General features: G+C 36.0%; 2 protein-coding genes and 1 long non-coding RNA gene across 6 annotated transcripts; 1 reads left to right on the forward strand and 2 right to left on the reverse strand.

The window, feature by feature from the left end:
- Window positions 1–326: 326 nt before the first annotated feature.
- LOC108981524 (serine/threonine-protein phosphatase PP1-like) lies at window positions 327–5,714 on the reverse strand. 4 transcript variants are annotated; one of them, XM_018952732.2, is made up of 4 exons: window positions 4,959–5,712; window positions 2,545–3,104; window positions 2,259–2,457; window positions 327–815 (listed from the first exon to the last, which is right to left on the reverse strand). In XM_018952732.2, exons 1-4 carry the CDS (start codon window positions 5,131–5,133, stop codon window positions 757–759), a joined length of 993 nt encoding a protein of 330 aa, XP_018808277.1. In that variant the 5' UTR covers window positions 5,134–5,712; the 3' UTR covers window positions 327–756. The 4 variants fall into 4 exon arrangements, with proteins under 4 accessions (XP_018808277.1, XP_018808286.1, XP_018808298.1 ...); XM_018952741.2 differs by having other exon boundaries at window positions 2,239–2,457; window positions 4,959–5,709; XM_035683301.1 differs by lacking the exon at window positions 327–815 and adding an exon at window positions 822–2,157 and having other exon boundaries at window positions 4,959–5,713.
- A 1,008-nt stretch (window positions 5,715–6,722) lies between these two features.
- On the forward strand, window positions 6,723–8,796 carry LOC118343946. The gene is made up of 3 exons (XR_004797740.1): window positions 6,723–6,944; window positions 7,217–7,322; window positions 7,827–8,796. It is a non-coding gene; the product is annotated as an uncharacterized LOC118343946 (long non-coding RNA).
- Window positions 8,797–8,853: 57 nt separating this feature from the next.
- On the reverse strand, window positions 8,854–11,144 carry LOC108980794. The gene has a single exon (XM_018951801.2). It carries the CDS (start codon window positions 10,994–10,996, stop codon window positions 9,002–9,004), a length of 1,995 nt encoding a protein of 664 aa, XP_018807346.1. The 5' UTR covers window positions 10,997–11,144; the 3' UTR covers window positions 8,854–9,001.
- Between the last annotated feature and the right edge of the window lie 6,256 nt (window positions 11,145–17,400).

Genomic DNA, 17,400 nt, shown 5'->3' on the forward strand with positions numbered 1-17,400 from the left:
TTTATCCTATTATATAAGATGTGGCACATTTATTACCATTGGATGATCATTTATTGAATGATTCGTTGTTATTCAATAGTGATATTCGGAGAATGATGAATTATTTTCAGGGATAGGTAACTCGGCAGCGCATCAACTAGCAAGATATGCATGGAGTATTAGTGATATTAAGATGTGGGAATGTCCTTCATTTGTAACTCAAGCCGTTTGGTTTGATAAGTGCAATCTCTTGTAAGGACTTGTTTATTGATTCAATGAATGAATTGTTGATTACAAAAAAATAAAAAATAAAAAGTACTTCTGAAATCTAAAAACGACCTGACGAATTTACGAGGGTCAAGAGAACATACCATATACTCGTGTAAACTCAATGAGAAACACAATACCGGTATCAATTGTTTAGCCTCTGAGTAATGTGGCTACTCAGTTTTTAGGTAAACACTGCCTTGGAATTTTTAAAGAGAGATTATAATACAAGGAGAATAGCTTGGGGAACGAAGAAAAGCAAAAATAAACTAAACACCGAAAGGAAAATGAAAGAACAAGGTCATCACTGTGCTCCAGCTAGTGTCATACATGGAGAGATCACATGAACCTTCAGAAACCCCTGGTAGGGGAATATTTTTGCATTATGCTTGGCTTAAAGAAGTCACCACTACATATTTTTCCCTTTTATTCAGATGAAATGGACAGATGTATTGGATGAACACTTCTGGGGATGCTCCAAATACCAAATATATAAGGCAGCCATCTCCGTCAGATATTTTTCCATTGGAGAGAATTTCTCATACTTTGCCACCAAGAAACGACAACGACTGAAGGATGAAAGAAAACAATTTAAAGTGTTAGGTAAGAACATTAGGGATCAAATGTACCATTGTCAAGTTCATGGCAATTTTTAGCTCAATATAGAGGAACATAAAAAAGAACACCTCTAAGATGAGACACCCACTTTGGAAGATGAGTAAGTTTCAAGTTAATGTGAAAGCAAAACACTAATGACATATGACTTGTAGCAAACGTTGATAAAGAAACCAGGGTTGAACTCTACAAACAGAGAAACTTATTCATGGATGATGTCATTTAATAATAAGATTATAAGAATCCCTTTCCAATATAACAAGGTAGTTTGCATTATTTATCGGTTAGCTGATCCATAACTTGATAAATCATATAAGATCTGAGAAGATCAAGGTTAATAGAGCTCCTATGAAGAGATTCAAACTCCCACTAAAACACATCTTATTAGACAGCTTGACCAACAATTTCTCGCATCTCACAAAAACACTGGGCAGGTTAGAAAAACCTCATGCCAGGGGTTAAACCAACTGTCAATAATAAGCAAGGATTGTAAGTTTACCATACAGCATCACCAATACAACTTGACGCAAGAAAACACAGTCGAACTTCATTATGGCAAGAAGTTTAAGGAGCCCCAAAACAATTGCTGGCCTTCAACAATACTAAAACTAGGGAATAGTTTTCAACAACGAGTAAACACAATTACCAAGATTCAAGGAAAATAATGTATGGCATACTATACGTGGACACCACACTATAGGCTCCCGTCTCAAACTGAGCACATATGGGTATGGCCTGGGATACATAATCTATTAGTTCGCCAGAGATTCCATCGAAAACATTATTGTTCATAGTTCATGGTTAATCAAAGTGAAGCACCCATCTTGGACACTGTTACATCGACAATGGGATATCTTAGAGTGAAGAAATTATCAGACACTTCAACAATTCAGTAGTTTTGGTTTGGACTTGACGTCTTAAATTCAACTGGCAACTGACTACCCTGAATTCATGGTAACATATACAACATCATCGCATTAGCATTAAGCGATATGATTTGGAAAACCTTTTATTGAGCAACAAGATAATCAGATGAAATCCTCTTAAATCACTCGGGGCTATACTTTCTATGTCAAACAATAGAGCAATGTTTAACAGTTAAAAGACTCACATGCCTCCCTTTACTTGTTGAAAACCTTTCTTTTTATTTTCCTTTTTTTTGGCAGTTAGGGTGCAGGGAAGAGAGCAGATCATGGTACCTCAAGATGCCCCTAGGATGATTTGAGACATTATTTTGCAGTGCTTTCCTCCCTCAGATCTGCACTGATGATGACTACTAAATTTTTCTGATTCTACCTATTATATCCGTTGTCGCAGAACTTTCAAGATGTCATTTGTCAATACTACTAAAGGATAACCTAGTTGAAATAAATATACCTTTAATTTTGTTGTATTACCAGGCTTAGCTGAAGTAGCGCTCCCAAAGCTAAACTTTGCCTTCTTATCTAGAGGCTTTAATATTTGGAAGGAACACATTAGAGTTTCATCTATGGTCATCATGGCACCAGCGTTGTCAAACTCTCCACAATAATTAGGTGCAGAAAATATGGTTACAAGTTTTCTATTAGCAAAGAACTCATATCCATCTTCCACAACCTGTAGGTGTAAAAACTATCGTAAGTCAATCTCATGTTCAAACCTGCAGATGATTGTGGCATGTTTAAAGTAAGAACATGTTCAAACCTGGTGAGCTCGACAAATTAAGTCAATCTCATGCTTCCGAAGAAATTCTGTCACTCTATCAGCACCAAAGGTATAGGAAACTCCCCTATCATTTGCCTCCCAACCTTGAATATCTTTACTAGGATCAGACCAGAGAATATCACATAGCAAACCAGAGTCTGGAACATCACAAGGCCTCCGCAACTTCCTTATCTGATCCAAACTGTACAAGTCAGGAGAGAGTCCCCCATGCATGCAGAGTATCTTTTCATCGATCAGAGCTGCTACAGGTAAGCAGTTGAAACACTCTGTAAATATTTTCCAGAGTCTGACATTGAATCTTCGTTTACACTCATCATAAAATCCATATACACGGTTTATAGAAGCAGATTCATGGTTTCCCCTCAAAAGGAAAACATTTTCCGGATATTTTATTTTATATGCAAGGAGAAGGCATATTGTTTCCAGGCCTTGCTTTCCACGATCTACATAATCCCCCAAGAATAAATAATTGGAGCGAGGAGGAAATCCACCATATTCAAAAAGTCTCAGGAGATCATTATACTGACCATGAATATCTCCTGGGTAACATAAAGGAAGTAACATATAAGACGTATTCAAGGCTATATCATTAAAAATAGAAAGAAAAAAAAAAAGTATAAAAGAGGAATAAAGAAAACGCAAGTAAAAGAACCAGTATTCTTATGAAAATCCCAAAGGAAATGTCTCTTACAGGCAGTAGTAGATACATATATGATTATTCTAATAATGCAGAAATATAATAAACATCAAAGTATAAGATGTCGAATCTTATATCTGTATGATATAAAATTGGCATCCAGAACTTTTCTCTTTAGGGGAGAAGAAAACTTTGCACTTTGGGGAGTGATGGTTTCAAATAGACAACATAGAGAACTGGAGTATGTGGTTTCGGTGAATAGGGGATTGCAACAATAACATGCAATTTCAAAGTTGACTTCCAGTGCAGGAGCTGGGAATTCATTTTGCTGCCTCATTGTAGCAAGTACCATATAAACTGCTGTAGAAAGAAAATTGTTGATAGTCATTTAGAACATTAAGTTCGCCTGTGTACTGGCATAATAACATAGGAAATAGCACAGGCCTATATCATTTGATCTTATGTCAACCATCAGCTTACAAAAGATGTAAATGAGACTGAGACAACAAGAACGACAGGGTCTCATTGATAATTGCACAAGACAATGCAATGCACCCCAATCATAACCCTTTCTTTTATTTCAACCTGCTAATTAATCAATACTGGCAACTTATTGAGACCAGTATAAAGGTGAGTTGCAAACTTCTCTAAGCAAACAATTCAATTATCACTCAAAGAAGATTATCATGAAGCAACTAAATAGAAAATTTAAGGGGAGAAAAAAAGGCGTAGCGTATTTCATTGCCAAACTTAAAGTAAATATGCTGCACTTCAAATAAAAACAAGCATATATATACAAATATATCCACATCAAGCACAAAATTAAATTCAAGGATTTTGAGTTAATCAACAGTATAAACAATAAACGATCATATCTAATATTGATTTTCAAGTATTTGGTATGAGTCTATTTCAAAGTCATTTTTTTCATAATGAATTAACCATTGTTTTCTCTTATGAATTCTATTTTTCAAGTCTTTTTGTTTCTACTATACAGCGTCAATCGGCTCTATTCACCAATTTTTCCCTTCCCTGATCTGAAATAAATCATATATTCCTTGTATATGAACAAACTACTCTTTATTTCATTTTCAAGGGGGAAAAGAAGAGATGTTCATAATATTTAAAGATGGATATTGATAAATTTAAATCGCAACTCCATAACTTAATATTTGAATTGGCAAAAAGGTAGAGAAAAGAAATCAAACCTACAGGAGCATAATGTGGGTAAGGGACTCAAACCTAGCCTCCTATAGACCCAAAGCCTCAAAATATATCTAAGGAGGTCGATATATATGTTTTTAATAGGCATATTTACTAGCAAAGGTATGAAAACAACATAGTGAAAAATAAGCAAAATAAACCATACCCAGGACAGAACTTTTTTATAAGTCATACCCAGGACACAACTCCAAGGTCATGATAATATTTTGTTAACCAACCATATCAAAACAAGCACTCTTTTTTTTCTGGACATCAGTATTCGTTTCTTTTTTTTCATAACAATCATTTGAAACGGTTCCAGAACGTAGCAACTTCTGTCCGAGCCACAACATTTCTTTTAATGGAAGGTATTGTATTTATACTAAGCACACGCCACACAGCACATATAGGATCATATTAAAGAAAACTAAAGAATACGAACTCACGAATTTGATCCAGACCCAAATCAACAATTAAGATATGAGCAAGACAAATTATCATAATCAAAATTGAAACAAGAAAAATAGAGCATTGAGGGTTCAGGAAAAGATACCGCAGATCTTGATGGGAGCTTCAAGCTCCAAAAGATTAGGCTGCCCCAAGAAAATATCCTTGGAGACGAGGCAAAGCTGCCTGATTTCTGCCTCAGAAAGCTGCACCTGCTTCCCAGGTCTCCCTCTAACTTCAAGCAGCCTATTAATTATGCCATCCAGAACTGCCGGTTCCATATCTGTGTAGGTTCTTTGACCCCAAAATCTGATCTCCTTCAGACTGAAACAAACAAGCAGGGGACAAAAGAAAAGAAAAGCAGAGAAGAATAATAAAGAACAGCCACTTTGATATTCTTCTTTGGTTGCAATCGCTTACATGACTTGGAGAGAGAGAGAGAGCTTTAAAAAGTTCGAATCAAACTGGGACTTCTTTAGCTGTGATGTCTCTTGGAGCTTCGGAAAAGGAACGGTAACCAATAAATTGGAAAGCAAGGAATATATTCTTTTGAGAGAACAGGGAAGAAATTAGAATCACAGAGAGAGAGAGATACAGAGAGAAGGAAAGATAAAATTATCTTCACACGAAGAGCGAAAGACAGAAAAGAGTGAGGGGAGGATGGACAAAAGTGGAGGGTGTTGCCTTTGTGAGTGCGGAACCCCGAAGAACTCACTCACTCACTCACTCACTCACCCAAAGATAATGCCCGCCGCCGAGGACGACGCATCTAGTCATGTTGTAATAAACTCTTGTTAGATTTTGCAATTTTTTTTTTTTAGTACTTTGGAAGTTGAAACCGGAGGGTCGAGAATTATGCTCAACAAAAGAATACGAGCGCACCCTTTTGTCTGCCATCCATGAACATCCAGTGATGTCCCACTCGTTAATATTTCGTTTGATAAATAAATTCATTTCAATTTATTTTAATTTATTATTATAATTTTTTTAAATTTTAATATTAAAAAAAAAAATAGACTTGCTCAGTTTTTAGTTCTTATTGTGTGTACACAGTAGGGTGGGGCCACATTTGCAATAAAACTTCCTTTATAGGGGTGTAAACTCAAATCGAAAAATCGGAAAATCGGACCGGACCGGACCGAACCGGACCGATTTTACCGGTTTTGAACCGGTCCGGTCTGGAACCGGTTTTTAAAACGTAAAAACCGGCCGGTTCCGGTCCGGTTCCGATTCCGGAATTTTTTGGACCGGATAGGACCGGTTGATTAAAAAAAATAAAAAATAATATTTTTATATATAAGTTTTATACAAAATATTTTATATATATTAAATATTAATATATATAAGTTTTATATATAATGTATAATTATAAATTTTTATGTGAAATTTTATATATAACATATATATTCATATATGAAATAATTTCTTATTATAATTTATAAATTATTACATAAAATGTTAATACTAAATCACTAAAAGTTTATAACTAATACTAATATATAACTTATAATTATACCAATAGTCTAATATTAATACTATTATATAGTCTAATATATTAATAAAAGTAGAAAACAGTTTTTTTTAAATCAATTTTTTTTTTTTATAAACAAATTTTTAATGACAAATTGTGAAATTTCTATTTTTAAAAAATTGGAAAACCGGACCGGACCGGACCGGAAACCGGTAAAACCGGAAGTACCAATTTAGGAGGGTAACCGGTGCGTAATCGATTTTAAAAAATATAAAATCGATACATACCGATTCGGTCCTAAATTTTATCCAAAATCAAACCGGACCGGTTCCACTCCTATTCCTTTATATGCATAACATAGAAAAGCAAGAATGAGGTCCACGTTTGCATCAGATTCACTCACACCAAGGATGAGGCCCACGTCTGCTGACAGGAGAATAATAGAAGAGTCTAGAGGGTTACGAAAAGCACTAGAAAGAAAGAAAGAAAAAAACAAAAGAAAGAAGGGAAAAACAAAGCAGTTACGGGAGCAACAGAGAAGGGAGATTCCGTGGCCAAGAGAGAGAAATAGCAGCTGGAAATGGATAAAAGGAAGGGAAAAATGCCAGAGAAAGGGAGTCAGTTAGTTTACAATCTCATTTTCTGTTTTTACATTCCAGAGGTTTTCGAGAAATATTAGGGTTTTTCATTTTGGTGAGTTTTGATGTTGATAATGGTAAATTTAGGCTAAATCTGTAGCTTGGGCTGTGATAAAACTTTCCTTTGCTCCTTATCATTTGTTGGATTTCTATAGATCTTGATTTATATATTTCACTATATCTGAAATCAAGTCTCTGAGAATGGGCTTCTGTTGGATGCTCTCGTTCTTATTCCTGTTCTGTTGTTGACACTAGGCACAGCAGAACCTTGAATCAATCCAGGTGTCTCTCAGCCAAGTCTCAGCCAAGTGTTAAAGTAAAAATTGGTTGATGATTAGTGATAGATCCTTTTAAAGCCATGGTACATGATCTCTGAGTTTATGTTCTTCAAATTGCATTTTGTTAATACCTTGATTGGATTAATAAAAGGAGAGTATTACCCAAAAATCTTGGTGATATGTGAGTTAAAAGAAAGTCTAAAATTGCAACCCTGGTGATTGACAGACTGTTTTTACAAAATCTCTAATTACTTTATTGTCCTTTTAATTTTCTTTTATATTAGGGTGAAGTTTAAATTTCAATTGGTTGTCATAAGTCGAATAGTTTATTTTATTGAAATTTGAATTACTCTGATTTAGTCTATTTCCCTTCCAAAAAATATTCAAAACCAAGGCACTCTAGAAAATCAACTATACATGTCAATAGCAACATATCCTCCTTTGTGAATATAACATTTCCTGATTTGTTTACTTATTTTCATACAAAATTTGTTTCCAAGTGTCATATCATCCACGCTCTTTTCAAATCTGAATTTTTGCAATTTCATACTATTAATTGGCTGGAACTCCTTTTGTATTACAACTAGTTAACTTCTACACTTGGGAATAATAGTTTGGAAGCCATCAGAGAGCCTCCAATAGTCCATCAAGATTTGGCAGTGCACCGGAACAAGAGCATTGATAAGACACCAAAGTATACAGCGGCCAAACAGACAAGATGCATACGCCGAAGGTAAGAAGAAACAGGGAAATTTTGAGACAAATACAACCACAAAAGGCCCAAAGAGAGCAAAGTGATGGAACCACATACACCAAAGAAAAGCGCTAGAAACACCAACAAAGGGGAAAATATGGCAAATGCAGCAACGAGATTTTCTGCAAGTTTTTACCTATCAGTGAAAAACAAAAATAGAATCCAGCAAGTTTTCAAAGAAAAGCAGCATGTTCCAGTTGTAGATTGGATACACCAAATGAGGGCAGAGATCTGTCGGAGTTTCAAACTTGTTCAAAATCGAACCTTGAAAGAAAATCATGAAACAGTTCCATAACTTGGCAGCCTCAATACATAAATGTTGTAAGGTAAATTCTTCTCGGCAGCCGGTTTTTTAATCCTACTACGCTCAACTTGTGGCAAACCCGGTCTAAGCCGGGCTGGGGAGCCACGTCACGTATCAGACGAAAAAACCTCTTTCCTCCTTAATGAAAACCTCCTTCCTCGTTTCGAAATTCCCAGATCGATATCCTCCTTGTTCGCCTCTCTCTCTCTCTCTTTCTCTCTCTTCAATTGTAGATCCGTTTGTTTTGAGTGGCTAAGCTCTTCAAGCGTACATTTTCAAGTGTAGATTCGTTTACTATAAGTAGATCAATGAGAGTATAAGGACGATTTTTCTCTGGGGTTAAAGAAAAATTAGTGTAAATATCTCTGCTGGGGTTTAAAGAAAGATTGTACAAATTGTTTTTTGTTTCTTCTGGGAGATTGTAAACACAGATGAGAACGGGGGATGTTTCTTGAGGGGGGAGAACCAGCTTGAAGAAAAATTATAACAGATTTTTTTTATATTTTTTTAAGAGAGATTGTAATGGGTGGCTATACGAACAGAGTACATGCTTATATGAAGTAATCATCTTTTCATTCTTTAAACGGGCAAAATTTTCAACTAAAGAGAGACATCAAAATCACAAAGAGCCAACGTAAAACTTTGGAAATAAACACTCTTTAATTCAAGAGAAGATTTATGAGCGTCCTATGTTTTGATATATCTCAGTCATATACAACAAGTTTCTTGTACTCTTCACCAGAGATAGCTATTCCCATCACATCTTCGGGGTTAACAATCCCACCTCCCTCCAAGAAAATAGTCAGCAAATTCTTTGAAAACCCGCTCACCAATGCCACACCACTCTGCCTCGCTACCACCGGAGTGGAGGATGAGTCCCTTAGGTTCCAAAACACGATCTCCGGCACCCTGTTGTATCCTTTATTCCTAAACTTCCTTTGTATAACCTCATAATCCGTTTCCCATCCTCGCATCCCCTCAAATTCTTCACCACAATGATACCCGCACGCACTATCAAATTCCATATCGCTAAAAACAATGACTCTCTTAATTAGCTGCTCCTCAGTAAGATTGCCATCAACCGCAACTTGCAAGATTTGGTCAAAGACTTTCTGAAAGTCGGTATTGCAACCCCAGTCCATATTCCTTACGAATTGAATCTTCTCCAGAAGTGTAAACCCTTCAATCAAATGAAGCTGAGGATTCTCGCTAAAAGTAATCACCATCCCCTTCCAAGGCTCTTCACTCAGCTCCGAAACCAATAGCCCCAGCGCCAAGCATACCTCCATGGGTGTCCCAGACATACTCCCCGAGACATCACAAACCGCGATGCAATTCGTGAGCTTCCCTTTCTTGGAAAGGTCAGCAACCATTCTTTCCCACTGAAGCTCAGCCACTTTTCCACCATCTTCATCAATCAGCGACTTGATAATCTCATGGGGAAGCAGTGCCCCGGCGGCAATCTTCGCCTTCCCACTCCTGACCTTCTCCAGATACTCCTCGAACCTCTCCTTATCGTGCCTCGAAAACAACTTCTTGTAGGTCTTCATGGCAACCGAAGCAACCCTATTATACGGCAACGAGTTCCACTCATTGGCGCTCATAAAAACCTCCGGCAACTCCAACGCCTTATGCAACGGGCCTAGAACTTGCTTCCTCAATCTATCCCGAGCCCTATACACGTAATGCGCCTCATCAATTCCTTCGTACTCTTTCTCGGACTCTTGCGAGAAGACCCGCCGGGCAATCCCTTCACATATCAACAGAGACTTGTCGTACGAAGAATCAATCGACGGGCACCATTTCGCCGCAAGACTAATCTTATGAACTTCCCCGCAGCCCAAAGCTCCTACATCCGATTTCAAAAGATCGGCAAACACATCGCAGATGCAATCAAAAAGAAACCGATAATCCGAGTCGTTGTTATAGCGTTCCAAAGCCTTTTTAGCATTGGAAATCTCCCTCCCTTTTCTCAAAGCCCTAGCCTTCCCCTTATCAATAGCCCCACTTATCTCCCCGACCTTCTTCAATACATGCTCCTCCGAAACATCCCCGCTCTTCCCCCCTTTTCCCCCCTTCAATTTCTTGGAATTATTTATCCGGTGATGTCTCCCCCTCGTCCTTTCCTCCCTGGCTTCCTTCGCGAGTTTGCGCACGTCGCGGCCTTCAAGGATCCGATAGAGAATCTCGGGCAAGTCCTTGAGATACCCGAAATCCGCGAGAGCTCCGATGTTGAGAGCTAGGGTTTTAGGGTGGGTTTTGTGGAGCCAAAAAGCCGAGGTATAGAATCCTTCCTTATCTGACTTTCCTGTGCCTCTCACACCCCTAAGATTGAAAATCAGTTTCAGGGTGACGAGAGGGTCGCGGGCCCAGGCAATTTGGAGCCGTTCGATCAGATCATCGGGCGCGGTATCGGGCACCACGTGAAAGAAGAAGTCGAGACAGGAGTTCCCAGCCGATAAAAAGGTCGCAGAGAGGTTTTCCGTGAGTCCCATAGGTGGCATTTCGTCGTCACCGTCGAGGTGAAAGCGACAGTCGGTGTCGTGGAAGACATCATGATCATCTGTCGGCTGTTCTCCGCTAAGGTGGAGGCTGGATATGGAGACAATAGAACCAACGGCGGGTGTTTGGTCTGGAAAGTAGTTTCCGGCGACATCAACAGCTTCTGGTGGACCAAGGAGACGTCGGGCAGAGGCCATGCTTTTGGGGTGATGGTTTTGGACTTTGGAGTTCCATGGCCCTATTATATTTGAAGCTGCTAAGGGCTTGTTCAAGGCGCTATGTATAGGAAGTTCAATTCATTGTTGTAGGACATATAGAGATTCACAGTTTCTTCCATTATTTAGCAAACACCTGTGGTTCTTAGAAGAAAGTCTTCTCTCATGATACGTGGCAAGTTTTCACTGTGAAGTGTAGGTTGGTCAATGTAGGCTGTGGTGTAGGTAATTAGAACACCGTTTCTTCGAAACCACGTCTTACATTATTTCCCAACAACATTTTTTAAAAGAATAATTCTATACATCAGCCTATACTCTTCACACATTATGTATTTAATTTTTTTTTTAACTCAATACATTAAATGTGTTGAGTGTGTGATAAATAGTAGACTGATGTAAATATTTTTCCTTTTAAAAAATACGTGATTATCGAGATTCGGTGGAATGATATTTTATTTTATTTTATTTAATAATTAAGTAATAATTTTTTTAATTTTTTTAAATATTTATAGATATTTAAAAAAATTATAAATATTTTAAAAAAACAAGAAAAACCTAAACCTTTCATTTTATTTTATTTTTCGTATAATTAGTTGGGTCCATTCAAAGATTTTAATCACAAGCGGAAAGAATTTTATATTATTATTATTCATTATTGTTTTTTTTTTTTTTTTAATCTTAGGGCGATATCGACCACTAAAAGAAAGAAATGTATATTATGTTTTGTTTCCATATAGGATGGTCCTTAATACTGTTTCTACGCTGTTTTTTGCTTTTTTAGGAAGTCTCTACGCTGTTGTTTATGATGCCTTTTGTGGAGTTTTGTCTTATTTCTCTAAGTTGTAATAATTATTTTAAGGGTGACGTTATATACACAGTAGTGTGCAGTTTTTTTTTTTTTTTGGCCAATTTAAGTATTTTAAAATTAATAAAATAGTTTAATTAAAAGTTTTTATTAGATTTTAAGAAATAAAAAAAAAATTGAATAAAAATATTATAAAATTAAAAATTTATTTGAATATTATTATTTTAAATATTAATTTTATTTTGAAGTTTGAAATTTTTGTATTATTTTTTTGTTTTGTTTTAAAATTTATAAAAATTATAATGATTAAATAATAATTAAATAAAATTTTGAACTATGTTTTAAAATTATTTTTTGTTAATTATAATGTTTTCTTTTTAACGATGTTTAAAAAAAAATTATAAAAAAAATTTAAAATTTCTCATATCATCTCATTAACAAAACGTCACTTAAACTCAAAAGTTCTAAACCGACAATTTGATTCTAAATCATTAACCTTCTTTCAATTTGTATCCTTTGCCCAGTTAATTAGTCTATCTAACACCACCAAATTTAAAAGTTTGAGCAATGCTAAATAGAAGTTTAAAACGCACATGTTTTGTATATTTTTTAAAAAAACAATAAGGTCCATTATAAATAAAAAAGAAAAAAAAGTTATAAAAAATTCACTTTATATGATAAGTCCAGCTATTTTTTTAAAGAAAGTGTGCGAGATTTATATACTCTATGATTATATCTAATATTAGTTTGAAAGTTTTGACACGTAAACAATAATTTTTCAAAATTTGTATAAAAATCAATGATTTTAGGCAGAATTCTTATCATTATTGTTATGATTTTTATCGGTACTTAGCCAAATAATCAAATGACAGAATCTTGAAAGTGATTTTTATTTTTGTTTTGATATCTACAAAGAAGATTTAGGCAGAATTGTTATCATCTTTCAATGAACGGAGAAATCAATTCTTATCCAAACGGTCATTGCATACTAATTTAAAAAGGATTTCTTATGTCTTTGCAAAACGACAAAGTTTTAAATAATAATTTTTCATAAGACCAATGGAAAAGGAGATAAACATTATGCTTTTCTTTCAAATTAGCAACACGACGAAAATACAATTCATTCCTTCAGTTTTTAAATAAATAAATATATTTATAAATAAAACAAAATCATTACAAATATTATGCAATTATTTATGAAATCTACATCTATCTCATCTCCAATAAATTAAATCCATCTCATCTCACATCTAATCCAAACACACAATTTTTAAAAATCATCACAATTCATTTTAACTCACAAATTTCATTATTATTCATAAATCATATCAACTCATTTTATCTCATCTCTCAATCCAAACGAGCCTTAGAAAGAAAAGTTAATTTTTTTTTTTATTAAAAGTCTAGCATTTTTTAATATCTTTTTTACAAATTTAGTTTAATAATAATATGACTCTTAAATGTGCCCACTAACTGTGTTTTTTTTTTAATTCCTAATGGTAAAGAAAGTGAAAATTAATAAATTTACATATTTTTTATTTTTTTAATGAATAAGAATATTTAAAAAATACCTCAATACAAAAAATATTTACATATTTGAGGTATGCATCTAGTGCACCCTAACATTATCCAGAAAACTTGTTTCTTGCTGGACACGCGTGGGTTTGTCTCCGAGTCTTGTATATATGAGCATTCTTAATGGATCCTTTATAATATATTTTTCTTTAAAATATAAAGAAATATTCTCAAAAGTGCCCTCCATTAAATCTTTTATTTTAAAAATACTTTTACATTCGACTACAATAAACCTCTAATTAGAATATGAGTAGAAAACTTGAGAATGAATTATTTATTAGAATATGAGTAGGTTCCGTATATGTTTAGGAGTGCATGGCTATAAATACAAATGTATGTAGTTTATGTGGAATAATCAGAAATAATATAAAACTTGTGGTTTGTTCAAGCCCTAAGTGGATCACAATTTATCACTTTTCATCGTAGTAAGATCCTAGTTTCATCAGTGGCATCAGAGCATGGCTACTTCTAAGGAACATCTTGAAAACTTGGAATACAGTCTGCATAAGGTATGGGAAGGGACCAAAGACACTAGTTCACGGCTTCAAGTAATGGAAGAAAGTTTGAAGGCAATCGAGGAGTTTTTAGAGGCATCAAAGGAGCAACCATTTCGTCGGCTAGACAAAGACTTTTCAAAGCAAGAAGAAATGGGGTCGCACTCACGGATTCCACACCAAGGAGAAGGAGGACACCAACAATTCCATCCACGACAGTTTAAAATGAAATTTCTGTGTTACTCTGGCGATAATCCAACAACATGGGTAAATTGAGCAGTTCAATTTTTTGAATTTCAAGTCATTACTAAAGATCATAAGGTGCGATTAGCCTCCTTCCACTTAGAAGGTGAGGCAAATATATGATGGCAATGGGTTCAACGAGTCTACAAGGAGGAAGAAAAACTCATCACCTAGGATGACTTTTTGCGGGAGATATTTGTGCAGTTTGGACCAACTGAATACAAGGACTTTGATGAAGCACTATCTCGGATTCGTCTAAACTGGGTCTCTCTGATATTATCATTGTGAGTTTGAACACCTAGCAACAAGGGTGGTTGGTTGGCCTTAAAAGACACTGATAGGCACTTTTTGGGAGGATTGAATGATGAAATCACTGCGAACGTCCGGATTTTCAAACCAGAAATACTATGTGCGACCATTGAATTGGTAAGAATGAGAAACAATCGGTTAAGTAAACAAAGAGTAAGTACATATCTAGAATGGAGTCGAACACCGGTTCAAGCAGCAAGGGTCCTTTAAGCGGCCACTATGCCTCCTATAACACATAACAACAACAAACAGGAGTTCGAAAGATTAAGTTGGGAGGAGATGCAAAAGAAGCGAGAGAAATGGCTATGTTTCAATTACAATGAAAGGTTCACACCGAGATACAAGTGTCGGATGCCTCAAGTCTTCCAATAGTGGAAGATGCAAAATGAGAAAAAACGGAATAGTTAAAGGGACAGCCTCCATGGTTGCACCTTGAGGATAAGGTTGTTGTGGAAGAGAGGAGGAATAATAGAAATGGAACTTGGAAGTCGACTACGAAGTGAAGAAGCCGTAGTGGAGTAGGACAAGAAGTTGGTTGAAGTTTTTTTTTATTCTCGGAAGAGTTATTTTTTAATTAGAGTAAAAATAGTTATTAGGGTTGTTAGTTGTTTTGTTGCTTTAAACTAGTTCATGTAAGTTAGAATTGTTATTCTAGTTAGAATAGGAGTAGGATTGTTATTTTTATTAGAATAGGAGTAAGTTTCCACATATGGTAAGGAATGCATGGCTATAAATACATGGTTATGTAGTTTATGTGGAATAATAAAAAAATATATAAAACTTGTGGTTTGTTCCCGTCCTAAGTGAATCACAATTTATCACTTTTCATCGTAGTAAGATCCTGGTTTCATCAGAGGCTAGGAATAGGATGTGGTGTTAGGACAAAGTTTACTCTCTAATAGCTATACCACACGTCATCATAAAACGATTATAGTAAAATTGACCTCAATAATCTCATACAAACCTCCCATATCTCTCTCTTTCTCCCTTCTCTCTCAAGCCGATTGACGTCTGCCTCCTTTCGTTTTATAAAAAATATATATATTTGATTTTAATAAAATGGAAGCAAAATTGTTCATGATCGAGGAAAACGAAAAAAATGAAATCACGTAAAAATAAATAGATTAAGAACATAAATCGAAACACCAAATTCAAGACAAAAAATTGAGAGAGAGAGAGAGAGAGAGAGAGAGAGAGAGTAAAGTTTATGAACAAGGAAGCGATGGTGGACAGAAAGAGACCACTCCCAATAAAACTTGATACATAAAGATAAAATCTCATTTAACCCATGTTCTAGTGAATACAAAGAGAAAATTATATAAATATATTGAGGCTCTGATGATAATAGTGGCGCACGGGGGGAGGGGGGGTTTACTTTGTGTTTGAACCTTGAAAATTTTCTCGAGGATAAATCATGGCGTCATGATTCCTATCAAATATTTATGCAAGACGTTCTAATCTGAAGCTATGAGGGGTGAGAGAGAGCACGGGCTGTGATGGCTTGAGGAGGGAGAGAGAGAGAGAGAGAGAGAGAGAGAGAGAGAGGGGATTGTACAAGATTATAAATTTATATGAGGCCGATTTCATTATAATCTTCTAAAAATAGTAGCGTGTCCTTCAATTATTGAAGGGTGTAAATTCCCTCTTCTAGAACTAAAGATGGGTTCTTTTCTTTTTGGGGTTATAAAATTTTTATCTTTAACAGTCCCTTTCCGAGTAGGACAATCCGATATATGGAGTTTAATGGACACCAATACAAAATTTCCACATCAGCAATTTTGTAGGAGGGAGGGAGAGATGGAGGGTTAGGGTTTTATGGGTTTCGGTGTCGGACGGAGATAGCGTGGAGAGACATGGAGAGAGAGAGAGAGAGAGAGAGAGAGAGGCATTGAGAGACCACACGTCGTATGTAGAGAATCGGTGGGCTTATCTGAGTTCAATGGCCTGAACTGGTCTTAGTGGCCTTCGGAGAGGAGAGACAGAGAGATGGATGAACTTCAGAGAGGAGAGATAGAGAGATGGAGGAGGGAGAGAGGGAGATAGGGAGAATGGTAGAGTTTTTCTTTTATTCCTCTGTATTGTAGTATATCTCTTTGAGTTTGTGGGCTATACATGGCAATGGGTTATTGGAGTCTTTTAGGTGGGGTTTAATGGATAGACATGTGTGAAGATAAACTTTATCTTTAAATATTGAGGAAATAATAGTCTATCATAGAAATAAAATTGAAGATGTAAAAATACAATTTTTTCAAAGATGTATCTTTTTTTCATTGTGCCATGACCAAATGGGTCAAATCAGCATCCTATAATTTAGTCTCAGGATAAGGTCGAAGATCAAGCTAAGAGATTCAATCTCCTAAAAACTCCTAAAAAGAAAGGAACTCAAACTTCTAACAGAAAAATAATTCACAAGGCAAATTAGACCTCTATATATATAAGGGGTGTAAGGAGATTTTCCCCCACTAAGCCTAAGAGGCCCATAAAAAAAGGAAGCAAAATCAAAGGCCCAGCTCGGAATAACGAACCACTAACCCAGCCCACAGGAAAGCTCCTCTACACACAACTTGAAGGAGAAATGATGCTGCAACGGATGAGACTCATCGATCTGAGGCCCCCTCGAGTAGTGTCCAATCTTTGAGTGTATGCCCTCACAGTAGGCCTAAACGGAGAGCCCTTGATCTACTGATAGAAAGGGGATGAACACACAGCCCTTGATCTACTAAAAGAGAGACAATCTGAGAGAAGGAGGTCGTATAACCACGTTGCATTAATAGCTCTACCATCCAGATAACACACAGCATTAATGACGCAGTCGCAGAGTCACGCCACATTAATGACGTCGTCGCAGAGCCACACCACATTAATGATGTTGTCGTAGAGCCATGTTGCATTTAAAGACTGACACACGGAACAATACCGGGAACCCGTATGTCATGGTAGCAGGCACTATCTACTCCTCA

Source organism: Juglans regia, chromosome 12 (assembly GCF_001411555.2).
Source record: "Juglans regia cultivar Chandler chromosome 12, Walnut 2.0, whole genome shotgun sequence".
Classification (NCBI taxonomy): domain Eukaryota; kingdom Viridiplantae; phylum Streptophyta; class Magnoliopsida; order Fagales; family Juglandaceae; genus Juglans; species Juglans regia.

What these genes read in the sequence shown, in the direction of transcription:
- LOC108981524 (XM_018952732.2), bottom strand. Translation starts at nt 5,133, where the DNA reads ATGGAACCGGCAGTTCTGGATGGCATAATTAATAGGCTGCTTGAAGTT. An exon ending in AGCTCCCATCAAGATCTGCG is followed by an intron (nt 3,105 to 4,958) that starts GTATCTTTTCCT and finishes TATGTTACCCAG; the next exon opens with GAGATATTCATGGTCAGTAT. An exon ending in TAATTTGTCGAGCTCACCAG is followed by an intron (nt 2,458 to 2,544) that starts GTTTGAACATGT and finishes TTACACCTACAG; the next exon opens with GTTGTGGAAGATGGATATGA.
- LOC108980794 (XM_018951801.2), bottom strand. Translation starts at nt 10,996, where the DNA reads ATGGCCTCTGCCCGACGTCTCCTTGGTCCACCAGAAGCTGTTGATGTC.